Source organism: Taeniopygia guttata, chromosome Z, assembly GCF_048771995.1.
Source record: "Taeniopygia guttata chromosome Z, bTaeGut7.mat, whole genome shotgun sequence".
NCBI lineage: Eukaryota > Metazoa > Chordata > Aves > Passeriformes > Estrildidae > Taeniopygia > Taeniopygia guttata.
In genome coordinates this window covers 75152571-75175180 of record NC_133063.1, presented here as the reverse complement: position 1 = coordinate 75175180, position 22610 = coordinate 75152571, and the positions used below count along the sequence as shown (strand labels likewise).

Sequence of the window (22610 nt, the reverse complement as noted above, 5' to 3'; positions counted from 1 at the left end):
TCTCTTTGTTTCCTGGTACACTACTGAAACACTCTCAGTGCAGGGCAGGTTAAAAACCTTGATTTCAGTCTACAGAACAGTGATTTTCAACCTTAGAATCTAGAGGTTCCTTCTATGTTACCTGCATAGGATAATAGTGGAAAGCAAACATTGTGCAAGACATCTGCACCTCGAACAGAAGTTTTGTTTCTTTTCATAACATGAAACGGATTGCAAAATACTACAGCACAACAAGATCAGGACTTCAATAAGCTCTGTTTCACCCAGTGACTCACCATCACTGCTGTGCCTTCCACTGCTATCAAAAATGCCTGATGGAACTTTCACAATACTGTTACCCCAAGAAGGTGGATCAGCTGGACTTGGAGTTTCTATATTCAGCTGTTGCTTTTCATAAGATTTTTCTGTAGAAATCTCTGCAAGAAACAGAATGTGAACATTAGTAGATAGATAGATATAGATATATAAATATTAAGAGTTAAGATTTAACTTCGTCGTTATTTGCATTGATATGTAAAATAAAAACTCCAACTGTCACCTTATGTAATAACAAACTAAAGGATCATTCTTTCTAGGTACTAAGCATTTCCTGGAAGCAATACCCAGAAAGGTTACAGCTTCCAGCATTATTCAGAGAGTGCTTAGCTGTTCACAGGGTTATAGCATTTGCCAATTTCTCCCCATGGTATTTTTTCAACTAAACAAAGCAGAGTAAGAACAGGCAAACAGAATAAGAAAGAACCTCTAGTTCACAGATTTTCATGCAGGGCAATTTGTTTAATGAGAGCATTAAAAGCCCTAATTCACATAGAGGATCTCATAACCCTGATATGAAACAAATTCACTAATGAAAAAAACAACATACAGAAAAACTAAGGGCAAAATTTGAACAGAAGACAGGAGATGACCCTAAGGTTGTCTATAGCTGGGAAGAGTTTGTAAGAAAAAGTAGAGCCTTTTATTAGGTCAACAGGTACAGCTAAAAAAATTGTCAAGATTTCAAACAGATAAATGAGGGAAATGGAATGTAAATTACTGTGTACCACAACATTTGTCCATTTTTTTCTATCTATATTAAGTTAATCTAATAAAAGGCTATTTCTACCTATACACATTCCACTGCTATAATTTAGGGAACAGAAGTAAAATAACTATATGAAATCTATCATATTCTGAGCCTTGGAACATTATTAATTCAATACACTGGGTATCTGTGGTATTCTAATGCATGAAACACATATATTACCAAAAGCCTTTGCCAACATAAACATGCATACTTAACCTCCTATTAAGTCTTCAAGGTTAGAAGCAATATCTTCCTCTACTTGTGTCTCAGTTGCAGGAAATCTATCCTCACCATCTCTCAAGAGTTCATCCTTGGAGCTGTAACCCTGGTCTGACTGACCACCTGTTGGAAGAAATACAAACACATGCTTCAAGTTCATTTTCCCTTCCTAAATTTGTTTTCAATAAGAAAACATAGGATCTGAAATTTATTTGTTTCATATGTTATCTCTCCAGGAAAGTTGATATTAAGATCTCCAAAATGTCTAATTTGTGGAAAGACCTATTCAATGATGAAAACACCAGAGATAATTTGGCTATACCAATCCAAATTTACTATTCTAATTATACTAAGTATGCGTTATTCCCCTAGAAACACTATGGTGACTAAGTATTTTTAATGCACTATATCTGCTCTCATTCCTTTTCTATCACATTAGCATGAAATATTTAACTGCTGGGTAAGCTAAATTCTCAAATGCATTAACAAAAGAAATTTAGACAAGCACAGACATAATTGAGCAAGCTTCTAACAGTGAATGCAGCCCTGGAAAAAACCTGTACTATAAACTGTGCTATATCTTTGCACTGTATGCCAAAGTATAAATTGAAATAGACGAAAAAAGTAAAACTACAAACATTTTTAAAAAAGTCTGTTTCTCTGCTATACCAGTTAAACTTGCCAGCTGTAACTCACTAAAAAACCAAAAGTTTACAGTAATCATAAAAGTCTGTTACATGAAAAAATACACAAAGTCTCTTCCCTCTGTTATTTTTTTATCTGAAGTGCTGTTGCATGTGCAAGAAGACAAAAATACTAAATGGACACATTTCTCAGCAATGCTAAATTGGATTTCATATACTTCAGAGTACCTATTAGCATTCCTACTGCAATAATGAAGATCAAAGTAAGGTATTGAGTGTGAAAGGTGTTAGGAAGCTCCATAAAACTTGGGTGACAGATACAATTCATCTACCATACATATCACTGCTGTTTATTTTACCAACAAATAACAACTATGTTAAAAAGAATTAAAAATTTGAGCAGCCACCAATTAAAACATTTGGCTACTATATTAAAATACTTCTATATAGAAAATTAAGTTCTGACATTCTTAGGTGCTTATTTTCTCTCTGTCAGATTTTCAATAATGTTAGTATCCCTGCCTTGAGCAGAAGTGCCAATACCCCATCAATAAATGGGTGAATTACCTGCAGGAGAAACATTCAAGGGTAGAAATAATGCACACGTGCATCCAAGGCTTCACACCATAAGTCTGCACCCCACACCATGATAGCCAAGGACAAATGCGGCACCCAAGAGACAGCAAAGAGCAAAAAGCAGAGCAACAAAGAGCAGAGAGAAGGGAAGTTCAGTAATCTAGGCAGACGTATCAGATGAAGCACAGGAATCAGACTCAAAGTTCTCTTTACAGAAGGGCTCAAGATATTAAAAACATGAAGAGTGTGCAAGAATCATTTTATGCATTAAGTTTTGAAGTACACACAGGAAGGAAGTTTAGTTTAAACTACTAGGATGTGATCAGTACTAGAGCAGATAAGAAGAACCATGCATTTTGTCTTGCCATCTTAAACTATTAACTTCCTGTGCACTCTTTTTACTTCAGTTTGTCAGGACGAGTGCACACTATGTTTAACCTGGAGTTTTTCTCCAGCTTATCACCTGCCTTTCCATCCCCAAGGTGTCTCCTAAAAACCGTATGACAAGGTTCTAACAAATTCTGTATTTATTTCAAAGATTAGCAGCTACTATTATTAAGACATTTGAATACAGCATTTAAAAGCATGGCTTACTATAACCTACTAATTCCATGAATGCTAATTAGAACTTCCTGAGATATTATCAAGGAAAAACATTTTCAAGTGTTACCTTCTAATCAACTCACTAAATATCACTCCTTTCCTTTCACAGAAAGATTTTACTGACATAGACTACTACTTCTGTGAATAAATGATAACACGCAAAAATTAAACAGCCTCATATGTCAGAGGCTTCGGATCTTTTCTGAAGGTTAACACAAAAAGCAGGGTACGTGAGACCACAGCAAAACATTTATTTTAATATAACTATTTCTGCTATGGTACATTCTGAATTAAAGCATGATGTGCAGTAAAGGAGAAATGTTCAACAATAGTGTACTTCTTTTTCTGCACAAATTAACTCCACACTTCTCTACAGGTTAAAGAAGGGAAAGCAGTAGTTGTGAGTGGGGAAATCAACAGGAGAGAGACTAGACGTTTTAGCCTTTTGGGGAACTGTTAGTAGTAAACCCAGCAGAATCTAGTACCTGTGCTAGAGTGATTATCAACGGAATCAAGCCTGACTAAGTCACTGACGAAGAGGGTGTGCTCCCCACTGTTAGCATCATTAGAACTATCCACGCTACCATGGCTCACCATGTCCCCATCACTTCCACCCGTGGGACTCCGAAGAGCTAAAGACATGAACGAGAGCTGGTTAGTAAGAGAGGACTTAATTGTTCAGGTTTTTAAATAAATCTAACCTGTTCAGACAACAGTAAATACTTCTGCTTGCACATATAAAATAAGAGCATGAAATTCTGGCTGAATAAATCATGATAATTAATTCTTCAGTATGCAAATGACATTCTAATCATGTTACAAGCATCAAGTTGGCAAATACCAATTTTTATACATTTAAGGACAGATTTTTCCACTTTCAAAAGCCACAATGTTAGCTGCAATCCCTCTGAAAGTATGTAATTTCTGTTCACCAGAAATAAATATATTTCAACTAACGTGTTACCTAGTATCACAGGCATTCGTGGGTTCGGCGTTGATTTCTTCAGGCACTGCCTAAACTGCGCTGTGCCATGAACTACATTTCGTACCTTTGTCCACAGGAATATGCCACTGCGGTTACCGCTAGGCCAAGAAGACTCTAAAACTGCCTGCAGAAAGAGACATTTTTGCAATAACAAAAACAGTAAGGAAGTTACATAAAAAAAACACAGTAGAATGAGAAGCTTCCCCTCCTCCCCACAACAACAACAAAAAAGCATTTACTGCCAACCATGTGAAGTAGGACAAATACTTGAGTTTTTATGAGCTCTTCCCTTTTATTCCACAGCTCAATACAAAATAGTAGAGTAAAACTGGACAATGGATCAAGCTTACTTTGATTAAACAAGGTGGGAATTATTCTTATCTATATATTTTGATAGCAACAGAAGACCAAAACTAACATCTCCTTTCTTTTTCGTTTATATAGTTTACTATCAAGTTTCATCAGGATAGCAAGGAAAGAGGGGGAGGCTACTTCAACTAGCCTAATTCCAGCCTTCATCCATCTTGGATCTTCCTATCTTAAAGAATACACCTTAGAATAGATTTATTTGACATGGAAGCACTAGATGGTTCCAAAATTTGCAAATGGAAACAGCGTAAATCTGTATTTCAATAGTATTTTTGGTCAGCCAAACAACATGGGAATATAAATTTAACAGTTTAGAACCATTTAGTGTAGATTCAGTCATTCTGTAAACATGTCCAAAAGGATTGCTTGACTAACAGAATTAGCAAATCCAAGAGAAGAGCTGCAAGAAATAACCTTAAAAACATACTACGAGACATTGGGAGTGACAGCTGCAAAAGACACTGGACCCTTACCTTATTGTAATAACCATAGGTGATGGCATTTGGCTGTATTCCAGCATTTTTCATTTCAAAAAGGACTCTCACAGCCTGAACAGGTTGACCCCACAATCCGCAGAGCTGCATTACTACTCTGTAACAGACCTGACAAGATACAGAAATGTGTAAATGGACTAAAGACAGGAATTTTGTAGTATCTTGAGTTCTTTCCTGATTTCCAGCTTTTACACATGTAAAAGGGAAAACTGTGAGAACAACTACTTAGTCCATAACATGCTACAGCCAGAAGAGGGAGCAAAAATTAAAGAGCAAGTCATGGAAACTGAAATAACACCAGCAGTCACGCTGTTGACCACGCCAATTTTTTTTTCCACTCAGGTCTTCTTTCTCTTTTTCTAATAAAGGAGGTAAGGTGCCCATGTGAAAAGCAGGACAACTTGCTGCTGTGGAGCTGTGGATACTACTGAAAGAACAGTGTGCTGCACACAAACCCATCATCTCTTCAGTCCCGTAAGGCTGCAAAGCACTAATTAAAGTGCAATAAAAACCAGGGATATTCAAGAACTGCCTTCTGCAAGTCACCTGTGAGAAGACTAGCAACACTGAGTTGGAATGGTTAACCCAGCACACACTATGCTGAGGATAAAAAGGCAAATAATTTTCAGTTGCTGTAGTTAAGCTGACTTGAGATTATTTTAAGGTGGTTTTAAACACAGGTCTAGCCATAAGTATGCTTAATGTGGTGGTGTCAGCGAAACACACTGTGTTTGCACCTTGTCTTCTATTTCAGTCATGGTAACTGTTTTTGATTTGCACTTGCCTCATCTAGTGGTTCCACGTCGGTTTTCCTCATTTTAATCAGAACATCATATGCCTGTTGCAGTGCTTTGACCTTGGGATGTGCAACTCTGACATAGGCTGGCAGACAAATAAACCATAGGCTATAACTATGACTGAAGAGACATTTAGCCCACTGGGAGGGGCTTACATAATACTTCTTCGCTAATTTATGAGCTGTTTTTATCTCCTGTAAGGGTGAAACAAAACACAAAAGCAGATAAAAGACATAACTTGAATCTAGAAATCTAACTGAGACACTGTTTTCTTAAGAGTAAGAATTTAATAATAATAGACAAACATTCAGCTGAAGATCCCCTTTCACCATTCTCTTATTAAGATAATCTGCAAGCAAAATCTAGATCAGGATCTATCTTTTTTTCTCACACTAAGCATAAATTTCAATTTAATTTTACATTATGGCCTAAAGCTTAAAATGCATTTGACAATAAACTGAAATCTCAGATGACATTTTTTAACCTCTTCTGTTTCTTTTAAGTGTTCAGTCTGAATAGGTACAGAGACCAAAACTCTAATATTAATTTATAGTATAAACAGGCAGTGGCAGTTCTACCAAGAAAATGCATATCTTTTAACAATCACACAGGGATTACAGTGAGACTCATCTGACCTGTTTTGTCCTCTTTGCCATGAGTGCTGGACTATTTGAAATGCTGCTTCCAGCTGGGTGTCTGGTGAAGGAGAGCTTGAGCTCCTGTGGCCTGTCGAAGAGCTTGAAATCTAGTCGCGGGAAGTTTTTATAGCTATACAAATGATTTAGAAAAACAGAAAATAAAAGCTTTTCGCATAGCAGGTCATAGCAGGAAAGCCATATGAAAACAACTGATATGGGAAAAAATGACAAACAGGAGAATAAAGAACTAGGAGGAAAAAAAAAAGAGAAAACAGCAAGATCCTTTCAGCATTATTCACAAAGATAGTACAAGAAGATACCTCGGACATTAAACCTCCAAAGACTATGGAAATAAGAACCAGACTGTTAACCATGTCATGAAGGTCAGGCGAGCTCAGATGATGATTAACAAGAACAACAGCAAAAAACAGAACATTCATGATCTCCAAGAGAGACAGGAAGAAACAAATCGTACCCAGAGTGTCAGAAACTCCACACTTCTTGCACAGGGACGAAAAATACTGAATGAAAGAAATCTGAAAAGCGGAGTGCACGTTTTGTTCTTCTGGTTCATCATCTGCAGATCAGTAGCACTGGGTAGACTCATAACCCACCCATAATCATTCCCAACGTGTAACAAAGACCACTGCACTTGTTACAAAATACACATAAATGACTCAAACAGGAGCAAGGACACTGAATACTTGCAGAAAAGTATTACTATAAAGTTGCCAAGAAGTTGTTGAAAAATTAATACCATAATCTACATGCCCTCACATATACATACCCAAAACTCTAACTTCTAGAGGTTCAGAAACTTACCAGAATCTGGGCAGTTCCTATCTTTCAAAAAGTTCTCCTGAATACTGTACTAAGGCAAGTCTTGCACCAGTATGGAACATCTGCCCTGCTAACCATCATAGGCACTCTAGTTTCACTCTATGTGACTGTCTAACTTATACCTGTATTTTGGCACTCGGTCCTGTCCATCATCAGCAGGTGGTTCTGGTGGCATTATGAACACTGTGTGTTCACTTTTTTGTGACTCATCAAGCTCAATCAAGCGTGCATCTTCCACAGAATCAACATCAACCTGAAAACAGAGTTTGTACATTAAGTACAGAGTTTGTAACAAAATGTCCTTTTCAGTGTCAATTATGTTGGCATATGTAAAAAATATATTTAATATACACTGTATTTGACTGGATATATATAAATTATATTTGTTCTAATTATTCAAATATCAAGTCCACATTCTTGTAGTTCCATTTTTATTTCTTGATCAGATATTCCTAAACATTTTCAAAGGCAGAAATACCTTCTCTCCTTTTTCCGTTCCTTTATCTGGAAAGAGCTGGGAAAAGAAAAAATAATTAAGAGCTTCTTCTCAACTCAAAATCAAAATCCTAAATATTTATATTAAAGCTGTGCCACTTGCTGAAATATTAAAGAAGAACTGTCAATTTTCCATATTACCGTAGAAGCAATTAAGCTCTTTTTTAAATACTTCAGTGAAGAATTCAGTAATCAGCATGCTTTCTCTCTGCTGACATGATCTACTAAATAGAAAATCCTTAATCTATCAAAGGAAAAGTGCTTTCATTTTGTTTAGTTGAGAGAAACTCCTGTTCTGCAGCTTTTCCTGTATGACAACCCGCAGTAATAACAAACTATTAACAAAGCATTCTCTAGCTGCATACCCCACATTTAGCAGAAAAAAAGGAAGGCAAATAAATTTTTGTCCATTCACAAATATTAATCTGATTAGAATCAATACTGAATCAAAGACTCACAGTCTATAGAAACTTGTTATTAAAATAAAGGTTCTCCCAGAAAAAATCATATATATGTGCCTTAAAAAACAAACACAATTCTTTAGCTCCTAAGTTTAATATTGTGAACTTGGAATTTTAAAGATGAAGCTATAAACTCCATGACCTATCTAGACCAGAACCATACTGATGTGACTACATTAAAAAAAAAAAAAAAAAAAAAAAAGGAGTAATCTTTCTCCTAAAACATGCATGTCATGAAATGGGAACTTATCTACATAAACCACATCTGAAACACTAGGCACGTTTAAAGTTGAAATTGTGGGAAAAACTACAATGATGTTTTTGTAGCAATTCTACATTAGAGGAAAGAAATGAACATTTAATGGGAAGACATGGATGGTATTTTGCTGAAGTGTCAGCTGCTGATAATTCTCACATTATCTTATATATTGAAATCCTACAGGCCTTCAATTAAAATTTCCTCCAACAACGCAGAAATTATGACCATGCAAGAAAAATGAAGAAAGGAAAAAGTCTCAGCAATAACCACCAAGAATTCCAATCCTTTTGAATACTTCCTGCAGAAGTTATGTACCTTCCCAACTAAAGGATGGGACAGTAACACAAAGTGAACAGAAGAATATTATTTAGTAGCATATTTTTCACCTTTTCTATGCAGTCATCAAAAAATGCCAAGCCAGTATCCTTGTCACTCACAAAGCTGCACTCTTCAATAAAGCGGCTGAAAATCTGTGTTTTGGTGAGATGCGTGTAGAACTTTGTATAGGCCCGGTCTCTGCTTTTTAAAAATCCTGGTTATAAAAGGGAACACACAACTAAACCAGTTAAATGTTCCATAAGAAATTACCACATGAAGTGTGTTAATAAACAGAAATCACAGAAATCACATAATCAATATAAATTACTTAAGATGCAAATACATAAAGTATTTGCTTTATCAATAACAACTACTTAAATATACTTGTATTTGAATGATTTAAATAACAGCATTTTTAATAGTTTTTTTTTTTTACATCCTTGGCAACCAATCACACCCACCTAATCCCTTGTCACTCTGTTGATTCATTGAGCAAGAAAAAGATAACCTTGTACAAAAGCATCCAACAGCTAAAACCATACGAAAATTAAAATTATTCTAAAAGGTGATGGGATTGATAAAATTGAAAATTCTACAAATGATTACCTAAAAATCTCTTTTCAAATATCAAATATTTAAAAAAAAAAATCAACAACTCCAAAAGAAGAAACAAAACCCAAAACACCACCATCGACAAAACCCCTGTGACATTTTATGGAGCGTCCAACTCATGAACAGATCAGAATAGTTAACAGTGATGAGGGAAGTAACATTTGATGACTATTGTTTATTGCTTGCCATATTTCTGATTTCTGCCCCATTCTCTACTATTTTTCCATTTCTATCAAGGCCATTACTTCATTCCTCATTACTGTGTTTTTACCATTTTTGCATCATACAAACTGAGAAATGTTTTTTAATTCCCAAGAGATGCCCTTGCAGAATATGCCATGATGACAGGGCATCATGCTACTAAAAAAATCCTTTTTCTAATACTGGAGCTAGTGCAAATCTGCAGTTCTATGTGTATGTATCTGTGTTCCAACCAACTTTGAATAGCTTAACTTAAGACAACTGCAAATTTACCAAGAGCTGTAAAACCTAAGAGAGCTTTGACCTTTTAAAGTTACGCAGCTCTTCAGCTCTGAAGTTGCAACACTGCCAATGCTATCAGCAGCTTGTTTGCCACACCCTCACCTTGATGATCAAACAATGAATCGGCAGCAGTTGCTTTATTTGAAGGTGCCTGTGTGATTGGCTTGAGGAATGTTCTGTAACCCTTTAAAATAGATGCCATGAAACGGAGAAAAGCTTCCTGGATCTCCATCTCAAGTTCTATCATCTTCTTCTGCCAGGAGAAATCGGCCTCTATAGGAGTCATTTCCACTGCACAGCCTTCTTGAGTTTTCCTGTGAACTAGCAATGAGCAACACATACAAGCCTTTAATAAAAATTCAGTGCATTCAAAAATTTTTCTATTTGCCCATGTTCATAAGTGATAAGCACTAGAAAACCCGTGATTATTTTCCAACTGAATTGGTTGACATACAAGGTTACCTCAAAAGTGTATTTTTCTAACTCATGCAGCAGTCTGCGACACAAAACAAGGATGTCAGCCCAGTTAATGTTACTTCATACTCAACAAAATATAGTCTTTAAAAAATAAATCAACACAAACACAAAGCAACGATGTGTGGTAGTTTTTTACACTCCCTGCCCCAACCAAACTCCTTTTGGGTTGCTATACAATCTCTAGTCTCCTCACGCATTCTCTCTAGGTCTTGTCCTGAGCAGTTAAGTTCCCTTTCAAGCTTATCAGAAACATCTGCTGCTGCCTAAAGAACAGTTTTTGCCTAATGGACAGGCTTGGAACACTATCTGACTGAATCACAGCTTAAAAATAACGATATTATTATAATAACTGGACTTTTGAGGAAAATTCCAGTAGTTTTCAGTCCACAGGATGAAGATTGACAGATGACTGAAGACAATAATTTTGTGACACTATGAAGATTAGTCCTAAGCCAGGCCCTCTGAGCTCTCTGGGGCAGCTGTGACTGCCCCAGTGCCCCATTCTGAGTGGACCTCTCGGGGCCCACCAGCTCTCTTGTTTGTCATGCTATACTCAGATCATTGCTGAAACCCGCAGACAAGGTCTGGGCTATCCCCCCCAGTACTGGGTACCACCCAATCCTCACAGCTCAACCTGTCATCCCTTGAGTGTTGTCAAGGTTTGGGACTATCTCACAGAACTCAAAAGTGAATTTTAAACAGGTACATAGACCTTCGCATACAATTCTTTGGGTCTGTGTGCATGTATGTGTCAATGGATTTAAAAACCCAATGGCAAGTATAGCATGAATATTTCTACCTCAGATCTGTAGGAAGTTACTGTGGTGCTTACAGTAAATCTCATTAAATCACTTAGTAAATGTTTTCTCAGTCAAGGACTGAGTGCTGCTAAATCCTTTGGACAAACCTGGAGCTTAGTTTGGACTTGGCCCCATGGTCTAAGGCTGAGTTTGGATTCAGTTGCACCTAGGCTCCATTAGGAATTTAGAAAGCAAGTGGGTCCTCTCTGAAACTCTTGACTCTACAGAAGGGTCTCCCCTAGCTCTTTACACCCTTGCCCCTTTGCATTTCCAGACTTTGTTAAAATCATTCTACTTTGATTCTAGTCTGATTTTCCTTTTGTTCTTCATCAGTGTTAGAGTGAATGTTGCTATTGAACTTTGTTGTGCTTTTGCAAATTCATACGAAACCTACTTTTGCTGCTAGCTTTGCCACTGATTCTTTAAGTGACCTAAACCACTGGTTTGTTACATTATGTTTTCCCTGTTCTGAAGAATACACATCTAAAACTACTTTTCTAACACCAATCCTAACATTTTAGCGCACCAAATGGTGGAAACAAGTAAGTGACTAATTTAGAGTTTGCTCTTGCATTCTTAAAACTCCAACAGTAGATATTGCTGAAAATGACAGTTCCACACCTCTACATAAATACAAATAAATATTACAACATAGCTATTATCATATTGCTGAAATAGAAAAATTATTTAAGAGTGACTGGCTGTGCTCAAGATAGAATTAGGAAGTAGTTTCTAATGAATTATATACCCTGTTGATAAAAATAAAAGTTAAGATTTTCTAAAAGATGAAGTAAAGGCTACTTAAAAAAAATCATAGAAAACTAAGGCAGGACTACCTATTAATTACTACAATTTTTTACTTTTCTCACTTATGAATTTTCTGTATCTTAGGTACACCTATGAAGTCATCAAAGTTTCCTTCCCCATAATAATTTAACATTACATACTCTGAATCATCTTACCTGAAAGAATCCGTTTTCAGTTAGAAACAAACAATACCTGAAAACTGTTAGGTCAGTTAGAATTTTGCTCTTATCTGTCAAAGACATTAGGCTGAATACAGCCAGTTTTTATTTTCCTTCTGACAAAACAGTTTGTCAAAAATTAGCTAATCCATTATTGTGGTAGAAATGCCATTATCTAAGATATTTGCTAGCACTGGACCCTGGGAACTACCACCCCATCAGCCTCCCCTCTGTGCCTGGCAAGATCATGGAACAGATCCTCCTAGAAGCTGTGCTAAGGCATAGGGAGAACAGGGAGGTGACTTAAGACGCTAGCACAGCTTCACTAAAAGCAAGTCCTGCCTGACCAACTCAGTGACCTTCTGTGATGGAGTGACTACATCAGAGGGCAAGGGAAGGGCTACAGATGTCCAGAACTGTGTAAAGCCTTTGACACACACCCCCACAACATCTTCTCTCCAAACTGGAGACAGATGGATTTGACAGAGGGACTGCTAGAGGGGATAAGAAATTGGTTAGTCCCATCCAGAGGTAGTGGTGAATGGTTTAGAGCCCTGATGAACATCAGTGACAAGTGGCAGCCCTTGGGTCTATACTGGGGTCTGTGTTATTTAATATCTTCATCAATAACACAGATAAAGGGATCGAGTGCACCCTCAGCAAGTTTGAAAATGACACCAAGCTGAGTGATGCTGTTGACACACCTGAGGAATGGGATACCATCCAGAAGGACTTGGACAAATTCAGGAACTGGGCCCATGGAAATCTCACGAGATTTAACAAGACCAAGTGCAAGGTGCTGCTCTCTGAGGTGGGGAGACCCCCAGTATCAACACAGGCTGGGGGATGAACAGATCTCTGTCAAGGACTTGGGGGTACTGTTGGATGAGACGCTGAACAGGACCATGAGTAAAGGATAAAAACCAGATTAAATTCTACAAATGTACATTTAAAAAGTCTAAAAACAATCATACTACATGTGATAGGAGGAAATCATTATAGTTATATAATAATTAAAACTTCCTATTTTATCTATTTCACCTGCTGCAAGCTGTGGGTGCAGTTTCTTTAAGGTGCTGAGAAGACTTTTACATGGCTTTTTAGGAAACTGCTTCCAGCTGGTGCTCTTCTTATCATCTGATCTAAATCACAGGAGAGACAAAAAAGGACATATAAAATAGAGACAATATAAAAAAGAATAATGCCAACAGCTTTAAGTTGCCTCATTTACAGAAGACAGTACCTCCAAATTATTTTGAAATCCTGTCACTGTACCTATTTGTCAAAAATTAAAAAATGGGACTGACATAACTCAGAATTTCATTTATTCAGATACACAACAGTATAAAGTGAGTAATGAGTAGCGTTTCCCCCACTCTGCAAGGAGATCTGCCTTCATATTTAATGTAGACTTTATAGACTATTTCTCTTTCAGATTTTTTATCAGCCTTGCCAATATGATTTAAGCACGCTCTTCTGTATATGATTATTATACAAAGTCTATTCTAGCATAAACCTGCCATACCACTGCTCCTACAAATAAAAGTAGTTCTGAGTACAACATGTTAATGAAAGAGGCCAGATCAGTCTGAGAACTTGATGGTCATACGGTACTTTGCTATATGTCTATGGAAACCCAGTCCTATCTTCACAGTATAACAGGTACTAGAAAGACTGAGAATTCAGTTCACAGTTGGAAAATTATGTGGTTGATTAAGCAGTGGGGTAAACTGCCTAAAGGGATGCCCAACAACATCAGATGCAATAGGACAACAACAGATACAACAGACCTTCTTTAGCAGATGGATATAAATAAAGAGAAGGGAATAAATCCCAAGAACTCCTATGCCTCTTTCTCGAAGGCAGAAGATGGAAGAGAATTGCTCTTACAGAGACTATAACAAACCTCTTTGCCATGAAACCTAATCAGTTATATTGTCAACCCAAGCTGATACTGGCACTATTTGTTTCTGCACTTTGCATCTGTGAAATACTTGTTCCATTATTTGCTTTATTGGCATGAACACAGAAATACCTTAGGAAGGAAGCCAAAGTTCATGGAGGTAAAGAAAAATTCCATACTTATGGATGCCTTTGCCCATTCTTTCCCCACAACAATGGCATGCCTATAAACAATATAAGTAGTACCATTCCCAAAGTGACAGGAAAAAAGTCCTGCTTTGAAAATAAAACAAACTCTCAAATGTTTGCCCTAAAAAGGCTAGCTAACATTGAAAGCTCATTATGTATCACAGAGAGAGTTTAGAAAAATTAACAAGTAATAAGGAAGATGCTGAATGAATAAAAGCTACTTTTATTTACTTTTAAATTTTTTTTTTAGGTATTTTATTTATTATTAATTTTAATAAAAGGTATTAAGTATTTTTGGTACAGCTTAGGAAAGCAGCATACTTGCTCTAGAAATGGATTTTCCTATTAAGCAGTCTTTCCAAGTCAGCAACAATGCTGTTAAATGTTTTACACCTAAACAAGCAAACAAATAAATCCAGCACTACTGCACTAAGATAGACTGCACTACTGCACTAACACAGGGGCAGAAACCGATGTGGATAAAATTAAATAGAAAAAATCTTTATTCATTAATAACAGACTCTTTTCATAATTCTATATTATCTTCAACACAAAGTGCTTTATGGAGATTTGGGTTTACCTACACACCTCCAAAACTGAAAGATATACTCACTGCCAGGTTAAAAATGCTTTATAACGCAGATACCAATACCTCACATTTACCAAAGTCAAAAGTTACAGATGCTGAACTCCTCTGAAGTCAAATATGTTGCATAGATATGATAAATGCAAAATGGGCAGCAAAACCAGATGAGATCAATTCACTATTGAAAGAGAAATGTGCTTATAAGACTGTTAAAGAAAGGGTAGGAAAGCTGACAGCCTGATAAGAGGTCAGTCACTAGCAGATTTTTACTTCAACAACCAATCCAAGTAATGTTGGTACTTGGTCTTTCTAACAGTCCTAAAGCATCTTGAAATCCTTATCTCCCTGCAAAATCTCCTGGGTTTATCTCTATTTTTCTGTAACACAATCTTCCACTTCCATTTTACTTACGAACAAAAATACTGAGGTATTTTTTCCCTGCAAGTATCTTCAAATGATTAAGTTATCTATCATGACTTTCTCAATCCATTCTTCTTTCACAACACCTACAATTATTTTCTTGGTGGTATAATAGTTTGTTATAAACTTATGAAAATGATTTTTGAAGTGTTTTTCGTGAAGAGTTAGGGGAAGGAGAAAAACCCCCAAATAAACAAAATTTGTTTCATTGTTTATCATTTCCTGTGATGCTACTAGCATGTCAGTAATGTAAAGGAAACACTGGTATCAGTAGAGGAAGGGTCCTTCTGAGACAGTAAAAATCAACTAAGCATATCATTGATCCACAGGTCAAATTACTAACTCTAACTCAAGTCAGTAAAAAAAAAACGTGAAGAGTTAAAAAATGACACGGTAAGTAAAACTAAATTTTCACAGAGGAAAAATGTGCATTTGATTTAGTGATCACCCTCATCTTGAACTAGCTTAGATCCATCTTTCTATTTATGTTCTAGTTGAAAATGGAAAATTACTTACTAAATAGTGAAAAACCTGATTTTTCATTTCTGTTATTTCTGCTCACATTATAGAAACCCAGAATAATTATTCTGAATTAGCCTCTCCTCAAGAAGATACAAAGAAACTGTTCAAGGAACACTTCTATTTAAGAAAAGTACTATATTACAACACAAAAATTAAGTTAAAGTATTTTAGAATTAATGTAGTAAAGGCACCAAATTTTGCTTGATTGGTCTCACAAAAAAAAAAAATGGTCCTTGTAACTTCAAAAAAATTTATTTATTAACACTAACATAAAGTAGCCCAAATGCAAGATAGTGTCAAGAGTTATTATGAAAGACCCTGAAGCATTCTTGTTCATGTAGGTTGCTTTAAGATGATCAAGTCCAACCACTTACATCACAAAACCATGTCCACCACTAAAACAAGCACTGCATCTACACGTCTTTTAAATACCCTCTAGTGCTGGTGATTCAGTGATTTTTTTACTCACTTGAGCCACTTCTCTGAGCAGTCAATTCCAATGCCTGACCATGAGCGAAGAAAATTTTCCTACTACCTAATCTAAAGCTCCCCTTGTGCAACTTGAGGCCATTTTCTTTCATCTTGCTGCTTGTTACCTGGGAGAAGAGACCGGCCTCCACCTGGCTACAGCCTCCTTTCAGGCAGTTGTAGGGCATGATAAGGTCTTCCTAAGGGTCATTTTCTACACACTACACACTCCCAGCTCCCGCAGCTGCTCCTCACAACACCTGTGTGTCCAGCCCTTCACCACCTTCTCTGGACACGTTCCAGCACCTCAGTGTCTTTCTTGCCCAGAACCAAACACTGAATTTGAGATATGACCTCACCCGCGCCCAGGACAGGGGGACAATCTTTTCCCTAGTTACTTACCATTGTAACTACATTTATAGCAAGATCTGCATCACATTTTTATAGGAAGTGTAAAGTGTTGATTCTTGACCTACTAAGTCAAGAATCAATGAAATGAGGGGGAAAAAAAGGGAAAGTAAGAAACAAACCACATTGGATCAAACAGTGTTTAACAATTTTGTCTTCAGAGCACTTCAGCAATCTCTTCATCTACAGAAAAATGTAAAATCTCCATAGAACTTACATGTAGACCATGTTTGTGTCTAAGTCAATGCACACGATATCCTGTGGTGGATCATACAGATCAAAATATCGTGAATCAACTCCAACAATAAATGGAAGAGGTGCACTGAGTACGGTGGCCAGAGACAAAGGACAGAGGGGGATATATGGACATTGCCACTGAAATGGAAATATCATCTGAAGGAAAAATTAAATTTAAAAAATGCATTAAAACAAGACAACAAATACTGTACAAGAAAAACCAAGAAGTTACATGCAACACATTGAAATGAAATTACTAAAAGTTTCGTAACACTATCAGAAAAATGTCCCCAAGTTTGTCACTTTAATACAGTTTAACTCTCAGCTATGCAAAAATAATGATATTTCTAAGAGTTACTAGATAGGGCAATTGAACTAAATGTTCTTGCTGGGGAAAATGACCATTTAGTACATCAGCCATTTTAACTTAAAGCCTTGTTACAACTGTGATGCTTAAATCAATTTCTCTCACTGCTGTACAGACACTTTGTACTTACAGCTACTACAGCTTCAGCAACTCCTGTCAACACAGCAGGTCTAAGGGAATGGAGGAGGATCTTGCCTTCTAATAATACAAAGAGTAAGAGAGTGGCACAGTTTTCTGGTCCAAGATTCATGAGCAGAGTGCTAAAGTTTGCTCCACTAAGGAGTGGATGTGAAAGGAGAAGAAAAGAAAAATGTTATAGGGTTTAAAAAAAATTCACTACCATCAAACGTCTGACAACTGTCATTCTTTGGGATCAACTACTTGAATGGTGCTAATATACATCAAATACCTACCTATCTAACTAATAGCTATCATATAATTTTGAGACTTGTACTGCCCCAAAGAAATCTAAATTTGAATTTTATTGATAAAGAAACATACACTAAGCCATGCTACTGCTAAATTTGTTTTGTTTACAGCATTCTCAGAGATGCACTGGTATCTTGTCTTCATAACAGTAAAGCAAACCTAATTGCTAATTCAAACAAAAATAACACCAGCAGTTTCATATGATGAGTTACCTCACATAAGAATCATGGACTAGAGTATCCATTTGATCTTAGAACCACAGCATCAAATTCCTGTGTGAGTCAAAATTAATGCACCATTCTGATGGCAACATGCTTTCCATCAATTTCTGCAGTTTAGCCTCCATTCAATTTGTTGGGACTGCATGCATTTAGGAATTGTAATGACATCTACGAGAACAAGGGTGCAAAATCTGTCCTTAAAAAAGTTCTTACATGTAGTTTTACAATTTAGTGCCTGGTTGAAATTTTTCACTCAAATGCTTGTGTAACAAATGTGATTAAATATGGGATTCTACATAAAGAATATTATATTATATGTTTTGGGTGGAAAGAATAAAAAAGGCAATGATTTTGGTGTTTAACTTGAAACTAAGGATGAACAAAAATGTTGAAATAAAACCACAAGTCACAATCATAGGGAGGTCTAACCCAGAAGATGCAGGAAGTATCCACAGAGACTGTATCAACCTTCAAGCACAAATACTAATTTGGAGGTATACCTTTGAATTCCTGAATTGTTTGCACACTTGTGTATTCATGGATTTCATCTAACTGCTTGATGTTATTGTCTCTCTTGGAACCAAAAGGGGAAAAAAGCAAGATAGCAGTCTCTATGCCATTAAATGTTGCTTACTACACTGGTTCTGAAAATACAAGATCTTTAAATATGGGTATTTTTTTTCTCCTCACAAATCCCTTATGATTGCTTTAGAGTTCCTGCAATAATCTGGCAATCTATCTTTATTTCAGGATAATTAGTTATATTATACTTCCACAAGGGACACATGTATGTCAAGACAAGACTGTGTAACATTATAAATGCAAATCGACTTTCCTGTTTATAATACCTCATGATATTGCACTAATACTTGACTTTCCTCTATGACTAACTCCTGCTGGCCTCTGATTTTTTCAAGTAGCATACATCTAAAGCATTAATAATGATACCTTAATGGCAATGGTGTAGAAACTGGCTGTGACAATATTAATGCATCATGGGCAGAAAGCTGAAACACATAAAGTAATATGTGATTGACAAGAACAACCTCAAAGTTAATACAGTATAACATTCCAATATAAATATATATCCATAGTATCATATTCCGCCTGGCATACAGACACGGTGACTTTGGGACTCGAGTTCACTAAGTGAACAGAGCTCATATTAGTCACCAAAACAATTTCCAAGAATTACAGGAAATAGTCCGTGACTCAGTGTTCAGCATGTAACTGCTGCTAGGTGATTAAACAGAGAAGCACAAGAGACAGTGCCCTAGGGAACTAACCTCTGCCCCACAGCAGTGGGTGGACAAGTGAGGGGAAGACAGAAAACAACCCTACCACTGAGGTAATACAAATGGTGCCTATAAAATGAAAGCATAATGAATGTCAGATATTTCAAAAGTGCAAGTAGGACACTTCTGCCATCCACACCACTGAAGTATGAAATAGCTTATTTCCTTTGCTGAGTTGTCCCAGGATTGTATCAATGAGAGAGAAGGCCAGCCCATCCACCTCTTCCCCTCTCCCTTCCAGGAAGTGTGTATTCAAACCCAAGTAAAAAAATAAAGGAAGACACCAAAGGCAAGAGAGGGTTTGCTGTTGCTATAGTTTAAAATGAATGAAAATTTTTGCTTACCTGCACAAGAATCCTTGGCCTTTGTGGTGAAGGGAAAGGTATATTGTGCATAAAATGGGATATGTGCCTGCAAAGAACACAAGATATTAGAAAAACAGCACCAGTGTGTAATGAAGGGCTGAAAGCAATGTTAAACACATTTTAGAATTAATATTGTAGCATTTTTTAGAAAGACCATTATGATTTCTTTACTGTTTTGATAAGTCTAAGAGCCTATTTATGCAAGCCAAAGTGAAGAAGTTTCATTCACTCAATTGCATGCCTGAAAATTAATGCTGGCGACTTCAGATATGTAAGCAAAAGATAAGAACATACAGGCATTTAGGCAAGCCACTTCAAATCCCAGGCAAGCAGCCTAACCCTTTTCTCCAGTTTCTAAAGAGATTCTGCTAAGAGAAAGTATTTTGCCAGATTTCTTAAGCTTTGAAGTCAACATCATTTTCCAGCAAACCTTAAGGACCATGACAAGCATCCTCTGCCGAGTTTGCACACATATTCATAGACATGAGTTAGCTGCAGTGCTTGGAAACAGACACAGATATTCACCGCTAATGTACAGCATTCCTGAGCTTATATTTATTAAGCTAAAACACAGGACTGGAAATGTAGCATGTATCACAGCACAGCCTGTTCTGTGCTTGATGTAGCTAAAATAAAGGTAAACAGGCTTGACATATTCTAAAAAAGACCCAGACTAAAATTCAGTTAGCTTTGCTGGCACTACAAGAGCCAGTACTATTAAACAGAAGCAGCAAAAATTTCTACCAGTACAACATAAGCTAAACAGCACAAACAAGATGGTAGATCAACTATAGCAACTAAGCAACCTTGACATGCACAAATCACATGATTTCTTGAGGTTATAACTACATTCCCACAGCAACATGAAAAATGTTTTACATACTTTTCAATGGGAAGAGGATGAGGTCCAGAGACAGAGAGTTTGTAGATGAACATCAGAAATTTTCTGAATGCTTCAAAGAAAGGCCAGTGTGAGAGAAGACAGATGCATTTGTTTGAATTGATGGACTTGGAAGTAATCACTTTTCTCTCTACAGTTGTCAGAAGACCCAACTGCGATTGCTGTTTTTCTGTTAGCAGCTCCCGAGGATAAGGCTCATAAAACTGGATAGCAGCACCATAAACCTACAAGATGAAGAAAAACAGCTAAGGAAGCCCAGTATTTAACAAGAATATGGGCTACAACTTTTGATGCATCTTTAAGTCTTTGGAGTTTGCAAACAGTACAGTACTTTTGCTGGAACCTTATGAAACTACTTTATTTATGTAGCATGCACAAAGCATGCCTATAAAAAAATGCCTTGAACTGTCTTCCTCATTTTCATTGCACCTTCCTCAACAAAATATTCATATTCAATTCAAAAGGAAGGAACCAAACCTTCATTTTGTGACAAAATCTTATCTATTAATCATCTGGGTCAAAAACATCCCCAAAATCTCAAACCCAAACCCTCATGAAATGTTTCTGTTCAGCAAATTCCCTTATCATTATCAAATTAAAAAATAAAACTGTTTTAGTTTTGACTTCCTTCATTTTATCAAAGTAAAAAGGTATTTGCTAATATTCCTTCCCTATTTGTCTGTGTTTCATAACTGAATTAATCTGGCAAGCTTAGCAAAAATTAATAAGGAAAGAAAAACCGCAGCAGCTACTGCATTCCTCCTTTCAAAAGAAATATTAATATTTTGAAGCAATGTGGGTTTTTTTCTGTTTGGAAATGGAGAAGTTTGTATATTTTTCTGTTAGGGGAGTGAGACAGAGTGGAAGTTGAGCTATTGTCACCAACAGAGTCAAATGGCTGCTTACTGGAGAGCTAATCACACATTGATACAGAGAGCCAACCACACATTACAATCACTTACTCACTCATACAGTTCACACACACACACCGGCTGGCACTGAAACAACAGCTGGAGACCAACCCTAAGCAAAGGCTCCCTTGCTTCATCAGGAGTATCTCTACTACCTTCCCACCTGTAACCTAAGTCATACCACACATTTTTGATGTGCTGATGGCCTTATACAGATTCAGCAGACAAACCTGAATGTTAGAATTGAGATGTTCTGAATCTATCCCCTCATGCAAATCAGACTCTTTCACATCCTACTCTCAGCACAGCCTTTTCTTCTCCCTGCCTTCTGGTAACCAGTTTTCAATTCATGTGCAGAGATAGGTACAGAGTCCTATTACAGAAAGTCACACACCCTGTTATATAAAGTTATATATAAGTGTCCTTTAAGGTAACCATGTGAAAATTGTAACAATTTGCTACATCACTAACACATGTATTAAGTTCTCTTCAATATATACAGTACACTTCCATTCCCATTACATGGGAAAGAATGGGGACATCCTTGCACTGTGAGCTTTGGTTTTGTTAAGTGTCTGGTTCAACCTGCATAGGAGTAAACAGCACATACTCTTCCAGCTGCTTCCTGTTTTGGTTCAGTTTCATCTTACATGAAAGCTTAAGAAATATAATTTTATAAGGGAAGTATTAGAGAGTGTATTTCTTAAACACAGAAGAAACAATCCCTACCTAGCTCCATAAGAGCCATCTGAAATAGAAGCAAAAACACTGTGTCGAGCCATACCTTTTCTGCTGAAGAGCAGGTCAGTACAAACGTTGAGAACACGGGTAGTGGATATTTGGTTTGAGGGTCCCAGCACTCAATAGTAGCTCCCATAGGAAGGCAGAAGAGAGGTACAGAGTCTGACAGTGGAAATGATTCATAGTTCTCTTGAGGATATCTGAAAAGTAAGCCTCAAAAACAGAATAAAAGAAAAGTAAGCATATTTGCTCTGTAGGCCTTAAATATTTCAAACAATGTATCTTCCACAAAATATAGCAACACATATAACAACCATGGGTTTACTACTGCTGCTCATCTTGCTTGTTCTGTGGTACACAACTTTGTTATCTATCCTTTCAACTTCTATTTGGTAATTTACTTCTTTCAAAGGAATTTGGTGTGCTTACTGCTCAGCAGAAACGCTTCTGAAAGTTTTTTTGGGCTTCTTCAGAAGCAATAAATAATCTGTAGCAATGCAATAAAAAAATCTTTAAAAGTCAGATTTATCATTTATTGTTCAGAGTA

The 22610-nt window shown here is 36.7% G+C and overlaps 1 protein-coding gene across 6 annotated transcripts in view; it reads right to left on the bottom strand.

Moving 5' to 3' along the window:
• Positions 1-22610, bottom strand: part of DENND4C (DENN domain containing 4C) — a 70501-nt gene that overhangs the window by 21837 nt on the left and 26054 nt on the right. For 3 of the 6 annotated variants that reach the window (XM_072922622.1, XM_002190607.7, XM_030258738.4), the window contains 18 exons: positions 22107-22276; positions 20394-20635; positions 19490-19556; positions 18799-18857; positions 17331-17475; positions 16814-16989; positions 13143-13243; positions 9962-10180; positions 8833-8978; positions 7710-7745; positions 7354-7484; positions 6389-6521; positions 5741-5947; positions 4936-5064; positions 4073-4217; positions 3594-3740; positions 1283-1408; positions 276-416 (listed from right to left, as the gene is read on the bottom strand). In XM_072922622.1, coding sequence (XP_072778723.1) covers positions 276-416; positions 1283-1408; positions 3594-3740; positions 4073-4217; positions 4936-5064; positions 5741-5947; positions 6389-6521; positions 7354-7484; positions 7710-7745; positions 8833-8978; positions 9962-10180; positions 13143-13243; positions 16814-16989; positions 17331-17475; positions 18799-18857; positions 19490-19556; positions 20394-20635; positions 22107-22276 — 2520 coding nt within the window. Of the gene's footprint in view, positions 1-275; positions 417-1282; positions 1409-3593; positions 3741-4072; positions 4218-4935; positions 5065-5740; positions 5948-6388; positions 6522-7353; positions 7485-7709; positions 7746-8832; positions 8979-9961; positions 10181-13142; positions 13244-16813; positions 16990-17330; positions 17476-17841; positions 18936-19489; positions 19557-20393; positions 20636-22106; positions 22277-22610 lie in introns of those variants that run through there. The other 3 variants (XM_072922623.1, XM_030258736.4, XM_030258739.4) reach the window with 3 other exon arrangements.